This window comes from Melanostigma gelatinosum (assembly GCF_949748355.1).
Source record: "Melanostigma gelatinosum genome assembly, chromosome: 9".
NCBI lineage: Eukaryota > Metazoa > Chordata > Actinopteri > Perciformes > Zoarcidae > Melanostigma > Melanostigma gelatinosum.
Window position 1 is genome coordinate 10,392,703 of NC_136642.1, and position 17,842 is coordinate 10,410,544.

A 17,842-nucleotide genomic window follows, 5' to 3' on the forward strand; every position below is an offset into this window, starting at 1 on the left:
CACACTATCAAACAAGGCACAAGGCACATTTGAGTCAGAAACATGAACACAGAAACGGTACAGATTTATAGCAGCGTCACTTTATTGAAGCAGTGAAATTCTGTACAGTATATCTGGGACAGAATGACAGTTGGTGATGATCTGCCTACAGAGCGCTGAAGAAGGAGAGGAGGCCGGTGTCGGGGGACGGGTGGGCCAAAAGCTTCTGGATCTGTTGATAAAGAATATATGATTGTCACTTTCATAACTTGTGCTGGCAGCATTATCAGAAGGCAAGATGGCGGCTTTACAACTGAAGGAAGTGTCAACTTTGGGTTTCAGCACTGCAGTATGAAGTGTCACCTCAAACCAGAAAGGTCACCTGTCGACAGTAATAAAGTATATAGGCTGTGTGTTTTTGACAGCAGTCGGAGGGTGTACTGCAGGACTAAACGCGTCTAAACAAACAAAAGTAACTCAAGAGTGCAGCTGTAGTAAGCACCTCCTTGAAGTTGGGGTGTCTGGCGTCTTGAACCAGCTGCAGCAGAACAGCCTCTGTGGTGGTGAGGTAAGCTCCGCTCTGCTTCAGTCGAGACAGAGCAAACAAACGGTCCGTCTGGCTGTGGAGGGAGACACCAAAGTAGTCAAGCACACACCTGTGCAGTTCCCAGACACACACAAGAACACATATACTGTATATTCAATGCTGGTGATAATGATGCTGTGTAGCAGATAAAACAAACTACAAGATACCTTCTGGCTGAGACAGCATCAGCCACAATATGAACCTCTATTCCCTTTTCAAGCAGGTCATATGCTGTGCACTGCGGAGACAAGACAAGAAGCACAATTCTTTCATTCATTAACTGAAGCTCTGTGGCACATAAATACATTACTTAATAACTTTATCATCTGTCACATAAGTGTTTTGGTAATTTTGAACTGTAAAAACTAGTATTTTTTAGCATAAATATACAACAAACATACACAATCAGATGCACTTTAAGCTATCTTGTAAATTGTGTTGGAGGCTGTGTCAGTAAGTCTTTCATTTCTTGGGCCCAGTGACATAAAAAAACAACAATGTTGATGTCAACAAAAGCACATACTGAGTAGAGGATCAACATGACTGAACATCAATGCATTCATCACTGGAAGTAAGCTCCCCAGTTGTCTTTATGTTGTGTTTTGATGTTGACGCTGCAATGATGTGATCTTACTGCAATACAGGCGTGTGCCTCTATTCCACACAGTATGGCCTGCTTGGGGTTCCCCAGGGCCTGCAGCTCCGCCTCCACCGCCTCTATCATCATGGTGAAGGAAGTTTTAGCATGAGCGGTCAGGTCTTCTGCTCCCAGCTCAGGTACTGTGGGACCCAAGCCTTTAGGGTACTGCTCTGTCAAAATGGAGGGGATGCCCAGAACGCGACTGGCCTGTGAGGAAAAACGTGGGAGAAATGAGGAATACTTAAAGAACTAATGTCTGAGGCTGTGACTGATAAGACACTGAGACAGCGGTATGATGCAGTGTTTCCAACCTGGAGCAATCTGGACGCATTGCTGACGATGTTGGTGAACTGGAAGATGTTGGGTCTGAACTTCTCTTGCATGTCACACAGCAACAGCACTGAATCCTTGGTGGAGAGCCGGCCTACCCGTGCCACTGCAGGAGCAAGGTCACAGAAAAGAGAAAAATGTGTTCACATACTTTAAGGGACGATTCCAGAGGTGTTAGGGATTGTATTAAAATAGATCTGAAGCTTTTAACAATAACACCTGAAGAAATAAGCATTGAATGTCATGTTTTCAATGTGGTGGCTACTTTTGAGCTTTATTCGGAACTTCTAATGTGTATTGGTGCAATTTGTGTCTACTAAAGAAGGAAAGAGGTTATCTTCCTTGTACGAAATAGTTCCTCCATTGTGTTGCATTGTCTTCATAACGATGAGATGCAACATGGTGATGACTGCGATCCTAGGTCATTTTGTTATTTAAGCGAACGTCAATATACATTGTTTAACTTACTGTTGTTGTCTGAATGGTCCGATTGTGAGGAGAGCGAGAGTGGGTGACCGGTTCAACAGGACCGTGAAGTCCGGTTAAAGTACTGTCAGGTTAAAGTACAACGTCCCAGGTGACGCCTCCTGTGTAATTAGAAACCAACAGAAAATGTGACGTTAACTATTTACTGTCAAGTAAAATAATGCATTCAATATAACACAAAAGCGGCACAATATCAACCACATGGAACACTTACGTTATCAAGAAATATGTGTCCAAATGAAAAACAATCACTACTCTAGCATGTAGCTAGGAGCACGCACAACTTCAACAACCCTTCACGGAAGAGTATTGACCAATAGAATTACTCGTATGTGTGATTGACGTTACTGTGAACCAATAGCAGCTACTGTTCACCGCGAATCGTTTTGCTAGCTCAGGTGGGCAGGAACCATGAAGTAACCTAAAGTAGTCACATGAAGATGTCTGACAACGCAGAGTCCCCAATAGAAACGCAAAAAGAGGAGTCACAACCGCCGTCAGACGACTCGACGACAAACGATGATAAGAAAAAAAGTAAGTGTAATGTATTCAAAAAATCTACTCCATAAGCGAACAACAACCATCTGTTTACGAGTATTGTTGATAGTGCGAGAGGCAGCATTTCCGGGTGTATGACGTGATAAATGATCGACGGAGATTTAGGCCAATAGGAACTCGTCTTCTTTTCTGTTTAACCAATCAACATTTAGCTTTTAACACTACTGCCGGTTTGGGAAATGGCTAAAGCTAATGCTAATATTTATCAAGGCAACATCTTTTTGCTCTTATAGGATACGTTCTTTTCAGAGAGGCTATTTATTTTCATAATGCATCAAATATATATTTTACGTTATTGTCAATAGCAAACTACACATCTTGTACAAAACAATAATGTATTAAAGCTAAGCTAACAAACTCCGGTTAGCTTAAAACTGTTAAACTGCTAAATGGCCAAACTTCTAACTATGATCTTTTGATATTACTTGGTCATACGATTTATATTTAAAGTAAAAGGTGAAGTCTAGACATAAAAGGTCTGATGCAGGTAATAAAGCCAAGTGTTCTGTCAACAGTGAATCTCAAAGCTTATACTTACAACAAGTAGAAGGGTTTAATGTAAGTATACATGGAGAATGTAAATCACAATTGTACCAAACAGGAAAGCAAAAGGAAATTAAGACAATTGAAATAAACATCAGAAGTGACTAAAAGGGAATATTTCACACAAAATAACTGTAGGCTTCATAACAAATTGTTTAAACACCCAAAGGATGTGCTCATTTTTATAGTCCTTATTGCATCGGCCCGTTATAAAGGCATGTCATTATGCAGTTTCTCTAATTCTTGATTGGAAGCACATCATCATCACATCAGTTTTAGTTTTTCCATTGTGCAATAGTGGTTATGAGTCACTGGATTCAACTTCTCTAGAATTCCTCCTGAACAGTTGATGTTTTGGATTTGCCCGGACCAGTCTGAATAGTGCTGGCAGCACTTTCACTTTTCATTTTCTTCATTTTGTTTATAGTTGATGTGCTGCTAAAGGCAGTAGGAGACACTCCTATAATGAAAACAAAGAAGTGGACCATGGACAGGGGGAGGACGGTACAGTCCCTGTCTCAGTTCATCTCTCGTTTCCTCAAGCTTGACGGCAGTGAACAACTGGTAAGAATGTAGTTTGTACACTTTCCAAAATCATGTCTTGGACAGAGGCTTTGAAAACGTGCTTCAGGTCTTTTAATTATTGACATATATCTGTATCTGCTTCTTTTCTTCCAGTTCATTTATGTTAACCAGTCCTTCGCCCCCTCACCGGATCAAGACGTAGGGGTCCTCTTTGATGTGAGTACATGTAACACAGGTTTGAATGCCCTGTGACTGGAGTGTGTTTCCAGACATACAACCATTGAGCAATGACGATTTAAATGAGAAACCAACAGCAGATAAACATGAGTCACTTTTGTCTTCTTTGTTTTTCAATCCACTTAAAACATGAGCATAGATATCCATTCTTGACCTTTGGAACAGGATGTGTAACAAAATAACTCGACTATAAAGTCCACTCACTGGCTTTATCTGAGCTTTCAATCAACCGCAACAAACAAATGCTCGATTTCAGTTCAATTCACTGATGAAGACCATTAAATGTGTTTGAAATCGCAGACAAAGCTTGTAACTGGACCGTACACACAAACTTTAACCATGTCATAAAATCCACACAACGTGTATTTATCAACACCAAATATTTAAATATTGTCTGTTTTATTCAGTAAGGGATTACCGATGATTAGTGTTTACCAATGACAACTTTTCAATAATGTAAACATTCTGTAAATATTACCTTTTATCGGAGACATACATATACAGGCTCTAACAGATAATGTAGTGATACTTAGAAGACTTAACCACAGTATAACGTAATATTTTTATCATACTTGCATAGTCTCTTAGCCCTAAATGAAATATTAGAATAGTAGCCGTAATTGTCGAGCCTTTGGGGCTCAGCCCATAGAAGTGAAATGGTCATGTGGAGCTTTGACCAGCAGAGGGGGCAATGAGAGGGATCCTCCATGTAAGAAATGCCAAAATCCTTAACCACTGATTAAATTAACAGCAAAGACCTCAAAGTCCAGAATTCACAGAAGAGACGTCCGTTCTCTCTGCTCGACCGGTCAATGATATCAAATTTAATTAAACAGTTAACATTATTTTTTTTCACAGTCTTTTTGGAACTGTACTGTACTTGTACTGTGTACTTTTTTATTAAACATTCACCGTAATGTATTTTTCTTCTCTTTTTCAGTGTTTTGGCAGTGATGGAAAGCTGATTCTACATTACTGTAAATCTCAAGCCTGGGGTTAAACTGCCTTCACCTCCCTCTTTCTTCAATTCATCCTCCAAACATGCACACAATGTCCTTTTTGCTTCTTTCTTTCTTTAAGTTTTTCTGTACATACATATTGTAAATAAATGATTGTAACTATATAAAGCTCTTTCTACTCTTTATTTTTTTTAAGGAATCACATTTGGCACCCAAGTAAATACACTTAACTTTGGCTTTGCACAGCGCTGGTGCTCAATAGGAGGAAAGAAAGGAAATGCTCAATCCTATGGATACGTTGGTTCAAACACTTATTCACTCTTCTAGTTTAATAATCGAGCACCTAGTGACAGTTACATTTGCATCGAGCTCAGAGTGGTGTTAAAGGTTTTTGGGAGGTTGCGAAAAGGGACAGACGCAGGAAGAGAGGGGGCACTACAGTAACAGATGGACTTAGAGGGATTACATGATTCAGGATGGGTTTGTGACATAAATTCCAAAGAAAGACAGAAATGAGAGTAGAGTGGCGACGAGACAGACGCTCAGTCGCTCCATCCGTCTTGCATCTCCGTCTCCAACTATTGCCAGGAGGATTAAAGAGATGAGTGCAGTTGGAGAGGTAAAGGGCCACTCCTGGAGGAGGAATACTAGCGACAGATGCAGAGGGTAAAGATGAAGAGGTTAGTGACACGGAGAATCGGTTCAAGATGGAGCAAATAAAACCAAGTTCTTAAGGAGCTTTTTAAGCGCTCTTGTACAATAACTGAGGACTGCAAGACGTGAAAGTGTTTTTCTGTGACGGCAACCTCATGTTTGACCTGAAGTGGTACAAGGGACAAGAAACATATCGTAGGTAGGTACTTGTCACTGATTCTTTTCAAGATAACTAGAGCTGAAAAGATTATCAGTCAATAGAAATGTAATAATTTCAGTCATTTTTTATACACAGCTTCTCTAATGTGAGAATTTGATGCTTTTCCTTGTTATTCATGATGTTAACAGAGTAGCTTTGTGTTATGCATTGATGTTCAGATAAAACAGTTAATATTAAGATTTCACATTGTTATTATGGGCATTATTCACTCTTTTCTCACATAAAGAGACTAAACAATCAATCACTTGTTACAATAGTATTTTGTATCTATGTACAGAAACATACGTATTTGTACAGATTGTAATCTTTTGTCAACATGTAGCCACAATAATCTCAAATTTATTCCAAAATTGCTACTCAATGTGTTTATTGTCAGCATTATTTTTGGTCGATCGGGCATTGTGCTAAATTCAGTTGGTTTAAATAATGCTCTGTTGTATTTCAGCGCCTGTGGTCTGATGGGGAGACATTGCATGAGAGAGAGAGAGACAGCAGACATGGTCAGAATGCACTTCACACTAAAACACACCGAACACAAACAGATTAAGATTATCAGGGATTACTTGCAGAAAAATTCATTTAAAACTGGTTTATCCATAATTTCATCAAATAAAAAAGTAATCTCTTGTTTTTACTCCCCTCCGCCTTGTCTTCCACTGACTCAGGGTCCAGCAGTGGAGTTGATGATGAGCGGCAGGGTCAGGCCTGAGTGAGTTAATGATCAGGAAGCAGGAAGATATTAGCCGGGGTCACAGGATAGCACACTTTACTTGCTCTTACATAGCCCGTCTGGAGGACGTATGTGTCCTCAGACACTTTTATGGCTCACTGATATTCAACGAAGCTGTCACCATATGGACACCCTGGTTTTAGCCTTTATGTGCTCTGTTCAACAATTTAAAGGTACTTTTTTTGCCAGGTGATGGATTGGGTTTAAAGATGTCCACTATCGCCTCTTTAAAACATACTACGTAGTCTTTTTTGACGTTTTTTTGGTACAGTCACACTGATCTATTAAGTGCACACGGAAAAGGGTCTACACGTGCCGAAGCCAGGGGATGTATGGCCACAATCATTCACCACAAGGACCAACAGCAGGACATCACATTAACGCTGTCTGGCCAGCATTCTGTTATGTCCTTGCATTTCTGCTAGAGTGAACCACCGTCCTCTTAAATCCCTTCTTGTTAATTTTCTTTGTTCCATCTGCCCTTTCCCACGTGAATCAACTGTAGAGCTTCTTATCCATCCCCCCCCCCCCCCCCTGCCTCCCTCTTCTCCTGTGTGGCCATGCTGGAGGGTATGTCCCGTCGATCTCGCTCCCTGCTCTCCCTGACCTTGACCACTCTGGCTCTGGCCCTCTCCATCCTGGCTCTCTGCACCTCTTACTGGTGTGAGGGCACCCACAAGGTGGTGAAGCCACTCTGCCTGTCGCCCATCAAAATGAAGAACTGTGGTCAGAACAACAGCGAGCCTTACACCACAGGTAGATGTCCCGTTGTCTTTTAGCTCTCCACATCACTTGTGCAGCTTTATTATGCTTTATTGTTTCTTTCAAGTGTAATGTAACTTGGATTGATGTTCTATTTGTACTGGTAAATGTGTGCATGTTTGCATTTGTTTATTTTAATATCCACTTTTTGAGGAGCTTGATGCTGCTCCCCCCTGATTTTGACAATTTTTTGAGTCTCAACAGATCATTCAGCAGACAAGGTGGAGATGTGCACTGACTGTTAAGCTAAACTTTCTTGAGCAAAAACACTTCAGAGGATTATTCGTGTACATACACAGATTTAGCATCTCATAAACAACAATGTTGCATTCATTCATGAGGAAGTATTCAGACCCTTTTAATGTCGGTTGTTCGTATGTTTTCTTTATGTCAAACGTTATTCTGCAAAGTAGTTAGTGAGTACAGCTGTCAAATACATTTAGTGGAATATAAAGTACAACAAGTGGTGAAGTAGAAGTATAAATAAAATGTAGATTTCTTTGATGTGCAGTACTACAGAGTAAATGTACTTTGCTATGTTCCACACTGGTTAGTAGAAGTATTTCAGAGTATGAAGCTTTGAGCTGGCCCAAAGCAAAAGGCGACAATACTAAACTACAAAAAGTTTCCTGGTGACTCATCCTGATGTCTGTTGCAACACGTTCACAACATGTCACACTTTGTTGTGAACAGCATGAGTTCATGGATTCATTTGTTTTCCTGGCGTTAGGCTTTTGCGATCGTCAGGCATAACTTGAATGTTGAAATGTTGTTTCTGACCAGGTACCACCCGCCATCGTCACAGGTGGCTCTGCTTCAGACGTGTACGGATGATGCTTTATCCTGCTCCAATGATAATCAGACAGTTGCATCATTTATGTATGTCTTGCACAATCACCGTAATTTGTCAAATCAATCCTGTCTCAAGGTATATTTACAGGCTTCTCTGGAGCTTTCAACTGCTAGGCCTTCATAAGCAGACTCTACCTTAGTGCAGCAGATCAAGTACAATGACCAAACTCTGAGATGTGATTAATATATCTTTGAAATGGAAAAAAAAAAGATAGAAAGTTGACTTTAAATTAAGATTAATGTCGTAATCTAAACACAGTACTATTCCCAAGGTCAAGAATGAGCTCAGTCTCCACAATGCTTGTTGAGGCGTCTGTGAATGAATGTCTCCCGTGTTGAATGTCTTAAGTGTTCACACATTATGTCACATCTTTGTTTGAGTGTCATGAGGTCAGTTTGTCATTGTGTATCGCCTCTCAAATCTTCCAAAATGTGTCGAGGGTATAAATTTCAGCTTTCTGACTTTGACTTTACCAACATTTTGGCCGTGACCGTTGAACCTGATTACACCACGATTGGATTTCTTGTTCGTTGCACTGTGCCACTGCACAACAACCAATACCTCAAACTAATCTGAGTGGATAAACCCACTGGCTTCTCCCCATGTGACAAACTGATTGTCCTTGGTTTGATGTTTTTTAATAATCTCTTTTTCAACATACCTTAGTCCCGCAGTGAATTTAATGATGGTTTAGTATTAATCTGCAGGGTGTGAGGGTAGATCCCAAAGGTTTATTCGTCCATGGGGGGTGAGCGCACTGCCTGCTGCTTGGTTTTTATTTTCTCAACAGATAGGCTTGATCCACAATGGGATTAAGGAAGGAATCATCTTTCATAACTACATGTACTTTGTTTACTTGTACAAAAAGATCTACCTTTACAGTGGTGCATTTAAGTCTCCCTTCTGCTTCTACACATGATGTACATGTGTTCAGTGTGCACTTCAGTGTTTGTGGATCTCTTACATGTACTGTTGAATGAGTTGTTAATGCTGGTACCTGATAGGCAAAGGGTCCTGAGTTTGTTTAATGTTTGCATGATATCGCGAGTGCAGGTCTGGATTGGTTTGCTGTGAAGAATTGGTCCACCCAGCGCATGTTTGGTTCTACTCCTGCCACCAACTCATTATCCATAATTGGAATAAGCAAGTAGAAAAATGTACCGAAGATGCTCTTCTCATTGTCATCCTTTTGTGCGGTCACACAGAGAGTCCTACCCAGAACCGCTTCAACCGCACACTGTCTCCAGCCAGGAGGGACGAGCTGGCCAAGATCAGACAGAGGCAGCTGGCCAACGCAGTTCAGTACATCTGGGAGACGGGAGAAGACAATTTTGCTTTTCGATACTTCCACACTGGTTTCTGGGAAAGCTGCGAGAAACACAGCGATGGTGAGGCCACGAAGCACACGTCCAATCACACGTTATTAGTTGTACTCTCTATACTCTTGTAGTTTTTTTAGGTTTTCATAGTTTCTTTTCAGTCTCAGTTCTCCGCCAAATCTTTGCATTTGTTCTTAAATGCAAAAATGCAATTTCTTCTGTCTCCATTTTGTTCATGTCTATGAATTTGGTTGGCAGGGGAGAAGTGTCGAAGCTTTATCGAGTTAACATCTGGAGAAACACAAGGTGAGTTGTGTATCAGCCGATATATAAAGAACGTGAAATTATTAAAACAAAATGTATATGGAATTGTGTGTCAATTTTGTTTCTATTTTCAATGTTGCAGGTGTGCTCTGGCTCTCAGTTATTGCAGAGTTTACGTACATCGGCCTGCTGGGGATGGGCTTCTTACTGATGTGGCTGGAAGTCTTGTGTTCCAAAAAAGAGATGCACTCGCTAAAAATGAATGCCTATGCAGCTATCTGTACTGTGTTATCAGGTAAGGCACAGTGGATCCTTACATTTTTACATTTTCGTCAACTAACAACAACCTCCTCCATATATAGTTCCTTATTCACATGGCCATCTTTCTTTTTTCTGTCTGGTTTGTTATAGGTCTTCTTGGGATGGTGGCCCATATGATGTTCACCACAGTGTTTCAGATGACAGTCATTGTGGGCCCCAAAGACTGGAGGCCTCAGTCCTGGGACTACGGCTGGTCTTTTGCGTAGGTGGCCTCTCTTTTAGGACAACATACAAGCCTGTATTGTTAAAGCATGTGCGTACTTGTTATTTACATGTTTGTCTTCTCTCTTTAATTATGCTAAATCTCCCCCTGTTCCCAGCCTTGCCTGGGTGTCCTTCAGTTGCTGTATGGGGGCGGCTGTGGTCACACTCAACTCCTACACAAAGACCATCATCGAGCTCCATCGCAAACAGAGGCTCTGTTTGGAGGAAGCAAGAGCCGCCACTCACGCTCCGTCCTATGACGAGGTCGTTCCAGGAGGCGGGCTCTACTCTGTCAGCGGCCTGTTGCAGTGTCCAGGCGGCATGATCGACGTAGCGTGGGCCCCGAATGGCAGTGTGGTGGGAGTGGGAAATGGGGAGGTACCAACGCTGGTTTTGGTCGGAGGCTGTGGCCCAGAGGGGTGTGAAGACTGTGCGAGAGAGATGGATGAGATGGATGATGCCATGGACCGAGTTGATTCACCTTGTTAGGGGATTGTTTTATATCCATCAACTTAAAAGGCCTGAAAAACTGAAAAAGGAAAGATGCTGTCACCGTGCTGAAGACGGATCAACGTGAGCAAATAGATCCTGTTTTTCTTTTCTTTCACTATGACTTTCAGTGAAGTTGGGAAATATTAATTTGTGGTTGAAGGCCGGTCAAATCAATGCATATCAAACTGCAAAGACTATAGTATATAAATACGTCACACTGACATGCAAGACTGCGTGTTTTCTGGGTATTTCTCAGTGCCTCATGCTAGGAAAGTAAACGTGTGTCTCAATATGTAAAGGCATATACATGTTTAAATCATTGTATTGTTTATATATCACCATGCAATGTATAAGGACAACGATCATTTCACTGCTTAGACAGGGTCGATGTTTCTTCTCCTGTTGAAAACCTTAACGGATCAGCCTGTCCTTTAGAGTAAATACACAATATATTCTCATTAATGCGAGTGGCGACATGCTTTCTTTTTCAATCTCCTCTCTCGCTTGTGACCAACTTTTGATGCATACAAACACAGTCTCTCTGCAGATGCACGGACGAACCCATACCATACGCACACAGTGAAAGAAAGATGACAGAGATTTTGAAAAGCCTGCTCTCTGATGTTGAACAGAAGATTATGTGTAAACCAGTAATCCCGAGTTGGATGGAAAGAAGGGGGAATAGAGTGAGGAGAGATGGAAAGCATGTGAAGGGATGGAGGGCTGGAGGGGGGAGCGGGTTGTGGGGGGTCAGACTGAAAGTTGGAAAGAAACACAGACACGCACACCGACAGGCCGCACACACACACACACACACACACACACACACGCACACACACACACACTAACAATCTGCACCATGAAAAATTTCAGGGAAATAATTGTTTTAAACTGGATTTCACATTCAGGTATTTATTGTGTTTAACGTAAAATTATACAGGCAACATTTTCAAAAAGGTGTACCACAATCCACCTTAAATGTTTGTTGGCTTTACGTGTGGGATACTTTACTGTAAGGCAGGGGTGTCAAACATACGGCCCGCGGGCCGGACCCGGCCCACCACGTCATTTTATGTGGCCCACGAATCCGCCAGCAAAAAAAAAAAAAAAATATTTTTTTTTTTTTTTTTTTTTACAAAAATTTAAAGTTAGATGTGAAAATAAAAATATCCCCATGGTCGAAATTATGAGATAGAAAGTCGAAGTGATGAGATGGCATGTTGTCTGTGTGCCGACATTAAAACTATCACAACAGGTGGACAGGAGATGCAACAGCCCATAAAGAGGATTTCCAACAAGTTTCTCAACATGCGTACTTCTCTGTACTGAAACGTCATCAGTCTCAGCCCAAGTACTGTTCCAATTCAAAGTTCACATCGAGCCAAGCACGGCCCTAATGCCCGGATGTGGCTCGCTCTGCCCATTTTACCCGGGATGCATCGGAGGTGACTTGTCTGTACTTGGGACCAAATATCCCAGAATGCATTTTGCACCAGCAACAGGAAACAATGGCGGAGGAGAAATCACACAACTGGAAGTACGTGTTGTGGAAGTCACAGATATCCCGGGAAACTAAACTAACTATGTTAGGAGTACCGTAGTTACATTTACACCGTCTTACATTTACAACCGGCCCTTTGAGGGCGACCGTGATGCTGATGTGGCCCCAGAGTGAAAATGAGTTTGACACCCCTGCTGTAAGGGATAAACAGAATTGAAAACTTAAGACCTAAAGCACCATTTTTGTTCGCATTATATTTTACAGTATGTTTCCAGGTCAGAGGAGAATTCACTGTGATCTGGGAAATACAAATAAATTGATTTTCAAAGCACAGATTCATGAGAAAACCTTTAATTGATTGTAGAGTAAATAGACATCATGTAAGAGCTACAACCTCTATTAAGACATTTCCAGTTCCAGTCCATTTAAAATATTAACAATAGGACAATATTTATCATACATATTCTTTATATATATATATATATTTAATATGTATTGCATCAATATAGTCACCATAAATCTTTTTATCTGTAGACACGTTTTAAACACTACGCCGCAATTTGCCTCTTTTAGCCTCTATTTGATATCCATTTATCATCAATATGACATAACCAATGCTGCAGAAAGGAGTATTTACACAGAGGGGTTGAGTGGATCAAAGACGAGGGGGGAGGAAGCATCTGAGGCTCAGAAGGAAATGAGGAAGAAACAACAGTTTAAAAGTATCTAGTGAGAGTGGACGAAGTAAGGATGACTTCATTCTTTAATTGGTTCATAGTGGATGAGACGCATTGCATTCTCATTTTCAGTTACTCCTTGGATGAACTCTCCTTCGACCAGTCGCTCTATGAGGAAAACAAGAAAGTAAGAGAAAACAGTAAACGAGATGTAAAGTAAGAAGCGTGGGGTAAAGACGAGGTTGAATAATACGTCTTTATCTTAAGAAATCCATTCTTATCTCCTGTGTGGCTGTGCTGGTCTGGATGACAGTAGCATGCAAAGCAGTGGAATCCCTTTAGGCTCCATGATGCATGGCTGCTACATACATAATAAAGCTTGCATGACACATGTGATGCTGTAACTGGAGGGATGAGCCCCAGGTGGATTTATTTCTCGTATTATTGTTAAAGCCAAAAAGCTGTAAAATGTAATCTTCATTACAGGACGTAAGAGCAGCTGTTGAGGAAAGGTAGAAAGAGCTTACACTGATTTCATCTCTCCTCAACAGAAGTACATAGTGATAACAACACAGTGACCTGTCATGTACGGCTGGGGCACAATGTATAGACATGCGTGTGTTATTTCCTTTACCGTTGTCTTTCTTTTCGAAGTACGACCACAGCTTGTTGGCTCTTTTCTCGGGTGTGTTCTCATCCCCTGGTAGCGTGCTCTGGTCCTCCTTGGGGATCAGCTTAAATATGGCCTGAGAGGGGGGTTGGGTATAAGATCGGTGGTAACACTGCATCATTTCCCTCACACAAATGATGTATGAAAAGTCAACAGCACAACACAGCACATAAGAGAAATGTGTGCAAGCCAAGAAGCGTGTAGCCTGTAGGACAAGTGAGTGAGTTCAAGTTAATTAGTGTTTTGTGGTTTATCGAGCGTTGCATGCAAAACAACGTGACATTTCGAGAGAAGCTACAGGCCAACACTTTTTCTTATGTCTAGTCCCTGATTACTGTCATTAGTCATCGTATATTCTGTAAAACTTGGCTGAATACAACCAAATCAAGTACCCTACAATTAAATCTTACGTAAAATGTAGCCTGCAATCCCCACATGACAGCTGATCTGCCTCCCAAATGTAGCTAAGGGAGCAATCCTGGAGGGCTTGGGCATCACAATTAAAATGGAGACTCTACAAGTTAAAAGTGAATAAATTAATAATCAAGCCGCCCGTGGCACCAAAATCAGGCCAGTTGGCTAGTTGGCCAGGAATTAAATCCCATTCCAATATCAGCTGGATAGACAACCGATCTGTCTAAAACACTGACAATGCCATGTCATTTGTCTTTAAAAAAGAAGATAAGAAACTGTATAACCTCCATCTGACTGAGTTTTGATGATTTGAAAACAATGTTTAACAACTATTACACAGTGATCAGCATAAATGCAGTGAACAGTCAAAAGTGGCAGCCTCATGAATAAAAGAAACATGGATTAGACTCGGGCTGATGAGCAGTCCCTCTATAGACACAGAGCAATACAACAGTATACTCTTGCTTAAGAGTACGACTGCCTATTATCTGACAGTTAACCCTGTAATCACAGAGATTATCGGGGGTTTGAGGCTCAAATAGACTCGCTAATTGGGCTGGCAATTAGCAACAACAAAAAATGTCTCAAGACTCAAAATATTTGTTTGCAATTTAAGTTTTTTCAATTTTAAATTTGTGATTGATTTTGAATTGTTCATGTCCCAAATGAAACGACCTGATAACAACGTGACTTTTCAACATGCCCTCTGTAACAGTAGAGACAGTAGAGACAGCTCTATCTATCATGTGTCATATTCAACATTTCAAGACAGTCTCATTGTTGAAAAGTACATGTCATGTTGCAAAGTCACACAGTTTTAGAAGTGAAAGTACTGATGAAATAAATAATATGCACCCTGCTGCAAGTGACATGAGAAATTGTAAAGCTGAACAGGAAAAAAGAAAAAAGTTCACTCTCAGCCCAAACAATGCCTCGACTCTTAAGACTGAAAGAAAAAGAGGAAAAGAGGAAGGGAGTTGTTCCTAGATAAATATCTGGTAATGGGTTATAATGATGGTTAATGACAGACAAGCGCTTCCTACTGAACACAAGGGAAGAGAGGAACAAACACACAGTGACAACAATCTTGACATTTGCGTCCACCATCTTGTGAGGCCTCGGGTTGTGACGTACGTGATAAAAGTAACAGCACTCGGGGCCCCTGCTCACATTTCTACACTGATTGTCCAAAGAGAAAGCCAGCAGCACTTTAAGGCTTTCACTAAATCCCTCACATTCCCGGACAAAAATAAATCACATCCATGAATTTAAGGGACCTTCACTTAACACTGACATCTGAGGTCCTGATTCATCACTGAGGTAAGCAATGCCATACTTTTTACAGAAATACATTTCCAAATATCTGGTGCAAGCCGGGGTCCAACTCTTTCATATTCTATTTGATCCAAAACGTAAAGATATGCATCTCTGGGAAACTTGTGTTCTTTTGATTGTAATGGGCTTCAGCAATTTTGTCCGCATAACATGATTTTTCAGTTCCAGACCTGCTATTGTGCGTTGGGTTGAAGAGAGTAAGGCTTATGTTGAGGCTTATTGCAGTTTGATGGCATAAGGGCATTCTAGTTATCGTGCAGGCTCCATTCTTTGTTGGTCCAGAGAAAGAAGATTTCCACCTCTATTTGTATCTGACCTTTAACTCAGTTGCTTTGTATCTTAATTCAGTTAAGTTGAAACACTTGGACCTACTTTTGCAATTTTCCTTTTAAATGATCAATGATAAAATCGCATTATTATTCTATATTTTCAAAACCCAGCAAACCAGTGAGTCAGTCCTTACATACTCTATGCTGTAGAGACAAACATTGTTCACACCCAAAGATCTTTATTTCAAATTGTTGTGGAGTTCCCAGATTTTCCCAAAATACTAAATATTTAAAGCAATTTTTTGGTAACCGTGTAAATGACAGTGAAATAAAACAACATTGTTTATAGCTTCAATGAAGAGTTGGAACTAGGGATGAGATCATTTTTCCAATCTTTAAAATACATAAGGGAAGCCGGATGATACAGGTGTTTTTAATCAGGACTATGTGTCATGTTGTAGGCATAAGAAAGAAGAAGAAGCTGCAAGAAAAATCATTTTTGACCAGTTGACAAAGGAATAAAAAGCAACCATGGCAGCCAAGATGGAAGCACTTGATCCTTCAACTCTATCAGATGTCACTTCCACTGTCACCTACGACCCTAAATCTGAGACAGTGGCCTTACCGGGAGGGATCGTCTCGGTGGCGGGCATCACCGTCGCGACTGGGGGTGTTGAGCTGTCTTGTGGATCCTGTATGCTGGCCTTTGGTTTTTGGGGAACTCTCATCGGCTTCAGCTGTGTTGCTGTGGGGCTGTGGGACCAACTGAACCGGTCTGAAGGAGGAACCTCTCACTTACTGGGACTGGGATTTGTGATTCTGACCATCAGTTTTGTGACGGTGGGAAGTGTGGTGGCATTTTACCTCCTGACGAAGAAGAAGAGAGAGATGTCCAGAGAGCAGAGAGAGGACGGAAAAGAAGTTCTTGTAGAGAGTGGGAGGGTAATTAAAAAAGTCACAGTATAAAGAAGAATTATTTGACAGAGTATAAGAGGAACTTGGGAAAAGTCTGAGAAAGTCGGACTGGACAGGAAAAAAATTCAGATATTTTACAACATTCACTCCTGCTCCTCCCTCTCAATTATGTAGAAATGCTATTTTGTCTCAAACATAACACAACATATTCCCTTATATCAACAGCTGTCTTTACTAGTTCATTTGATTATCAAGATTTTACAAAACGTTTATATGTTTTGTTGTGTATGATTTGTTGCATTGATGTATATTAAATTACCATATTGCTGCCTGAAGAACACTTTATTCATTTTCACTTAATTTACTTTACATCTACTTCAGTGAAATAATGAATACAGGACAATTACTTGTCGTGTTTTTTTATATTTAGGTATTGTTACTTTTATTCAAGTGTTTTGTAGTACCTCTTCCACCACTGCTACCACAGTTTTTGCTCATGCTGCATGTCATTTTCTTTTGTTCTTGGGACTGGCTATTGTACATGCACCATAAACAGATCATGCAGTGTTTGTAATAAATTAAATACATGTCAAATGTGTTTGTTTGTGTCTGTGAGAAAAGTGCAACCACATTCATTCATTCAGAAAACAAATACGTAGTGATGGAGGTAAGACCTTTAAAGAGATATTAGCAGCACAACTGATTCAAATGAACGTGACTAACTTGAGAATAATACTAAATACAAAAAGTATTATACTACAGCAGCATCTTGAACTTCCGTTGGGGCTCCTCTTTATACGGCTCTGTTCTAATCATAAACCTGACATTGTTTGGGGTACATTTTTTTGTACTTTGTAAAAGTCATGTATATAAGAAGCCATGTATAAGAAGGTAACGGTATTATTGAGTGAGTGAACTGCCCCGTTACTATGAATAACTGCCAAGGTGGATGTGGAAGATGTACTATGTTATTATGCTCTGTAATAAATACAATGAAGAGTGGGAGATATGAAGAAGTAAGGCTCAGAAAAGCAGGATAGGATCTTATCTTAAAGGGCTACTAAGTGCAGGCCAACCATGGATATATGAAGAGAACATAACCAACAACATCAACAAAAAGGGTGAAGACAGAAAGAGAGGACCAAGAGGTGGGAAATGTGTTACCGCCATCTGCTGGACTTTAAAGGAACTGTAGCGTACTTCGTCAAGTGACATTCGGCCTTCATGCTGGTGTCTCCTGTCACTCACGGTATGAAATATAGTAACTACATCTGTTTGCGTCGTGAATATTTGACAGGACATTTTCTATGTCATGATGACATAATAAGGGTTTTGCAGGGATGCCGCTATAATAAAAAAAAGAGTTGCCTCCTTTGCCTTTTAACATTACACCTGAATC

At 40.7% G+C, this 17,842-nt stretch overlaps 4 protein-coding genes across 4 annotated transcripts; 2 read left to right on the plus strand and 2 right to left on the minus strand.

The window, feature by feature from the left end:
• Positions 1–69: 69 nt before the first annotated feature.
• isoc2 (isochorismatase domain containing 2) lies at positions 70–2,363 on the minus strand. The gene is made up of 7 exons (XM_079275444.1): positions 2,236–2,363; positions 2,004–2,122; positions 1,517–1,641; positions 1,200–1,412; positions 733–803; positions 482–599; positions 70–211 (listed from the first exon to the last, which is right to left on the minus strand). Coding segments are annotated over exons 2-7 (594 nt in total). The 5' UTR covers positions 2,005–2,122; positions 2,236–2,363; the 3' UTR covers positions 70–145.
• On the plus strand, positions 2,300–4,946 carry atg12 (ATG12 autophagy related 12 homolog). The gene is made up of 4 exons (XM_079275445.1): positions 2,300–2,555; positions 3,550–3,686; positions 3,801–3,863; positions 4,825–4,946. The coding sequence occupies exons 1-4, from the start codon at positions 2,456–2,458 to the stop codon at positions 4,882–4,884; spliced, it is 360 nt and encodes a 119-aa protein (XP_079131571.1). The 5' UTR covers positions 2,300–2,455; the 3' UTR covers positions 4,885–4,946.
• A 2,061-nt stretch (positions 4,947–7,007) lies between these two features.
• On the plus strand, positions 7,008–10,659 carry LOC306782423 (germ cell-specific gene 1-like protein; the record flags this gene model as incomplete). The annotated part of the gene is made up of 6 exons (XM_079275770.1): positions 7,008–7,203; positions 9,268–9,450; positions 9,640–9,687; positions 9,788–9,940; positions 10,057–10,168; positions 10,287–10,659. The coding sequence occupies 6 exons, from the start codon at positions 7,008–7,010 to the stop codon at positions 10,657–10,659; spliced, it is 1,065 nt and encodes a 354-aa protein (XP_079131896.1).
• A 2,260-nt stretch (positions 10,660–12,919) lies between these two features.
• LOC306782715 (S-modulin-like) lies at positions 12,920–13,631 on the minus strand (the record flags this gene model as incomplete). Its single annotated transcript, XM_079276160.1, has 2 exons — positions 12,920–13,008; positions 13,475–13,631. The coding sequence occupies 2 exons, from the start codon at positions 13,629–13,631 to the stop codon at positions 12,920–12,922; spliced, it is 246 nt and encodes an 81-aa protein (XP_079132286.1).
• Between the last annotated feature and the right edge of the window lie 4,211 nt (positions 13,632–17,842).

What these genes read in the sequence shown, in the direction of transcription:
- isoc2 (XM_079275444.1), bottom strand. An exon ending in GATGCTGTCTCAGCCAGAAG is followed by an intron (nt 600 to 732) that starts GTATCTTGTAGT and finishes CTCCCTCCACAG; the next exon opens with CCAGACGGACCGTTTGTTTG. An exon ending in GACACCCCAACTTCAAGGAG is followed by an intron (nt 212 to 481) that starts GTGCTTACTACA and finishes CTTTATCAACAG; the next exon opens with ATCCAGAAGCTTTTGGCCCA.
- atg12 (XM_079275445.1), top strand. Translation starts at nt 2,456, where the DNA reads ATGAAGATGTCTGACAACGCAGAGTCCCCAATAGAAACGCAAAAAGAG. An exon ending in AAACGATGATAAGAAAAAAA is followed by an intron (nt 2,556 to 3,549) that starts GTAAGTGTAATG and finishes TTTTGTTTATAG; the next exon opens with TTGATGTGCTGCTAAAGGCA. An exon ending in ACGTAGGGGTCCTCTTTGAT is followed by an intron (nt 3,864 to 4,824) that starts GTGAGTACATGT and finishes TCTCTTTTTCAG; the next exon opens with TGTTTTGGCAGTGATGGAAA.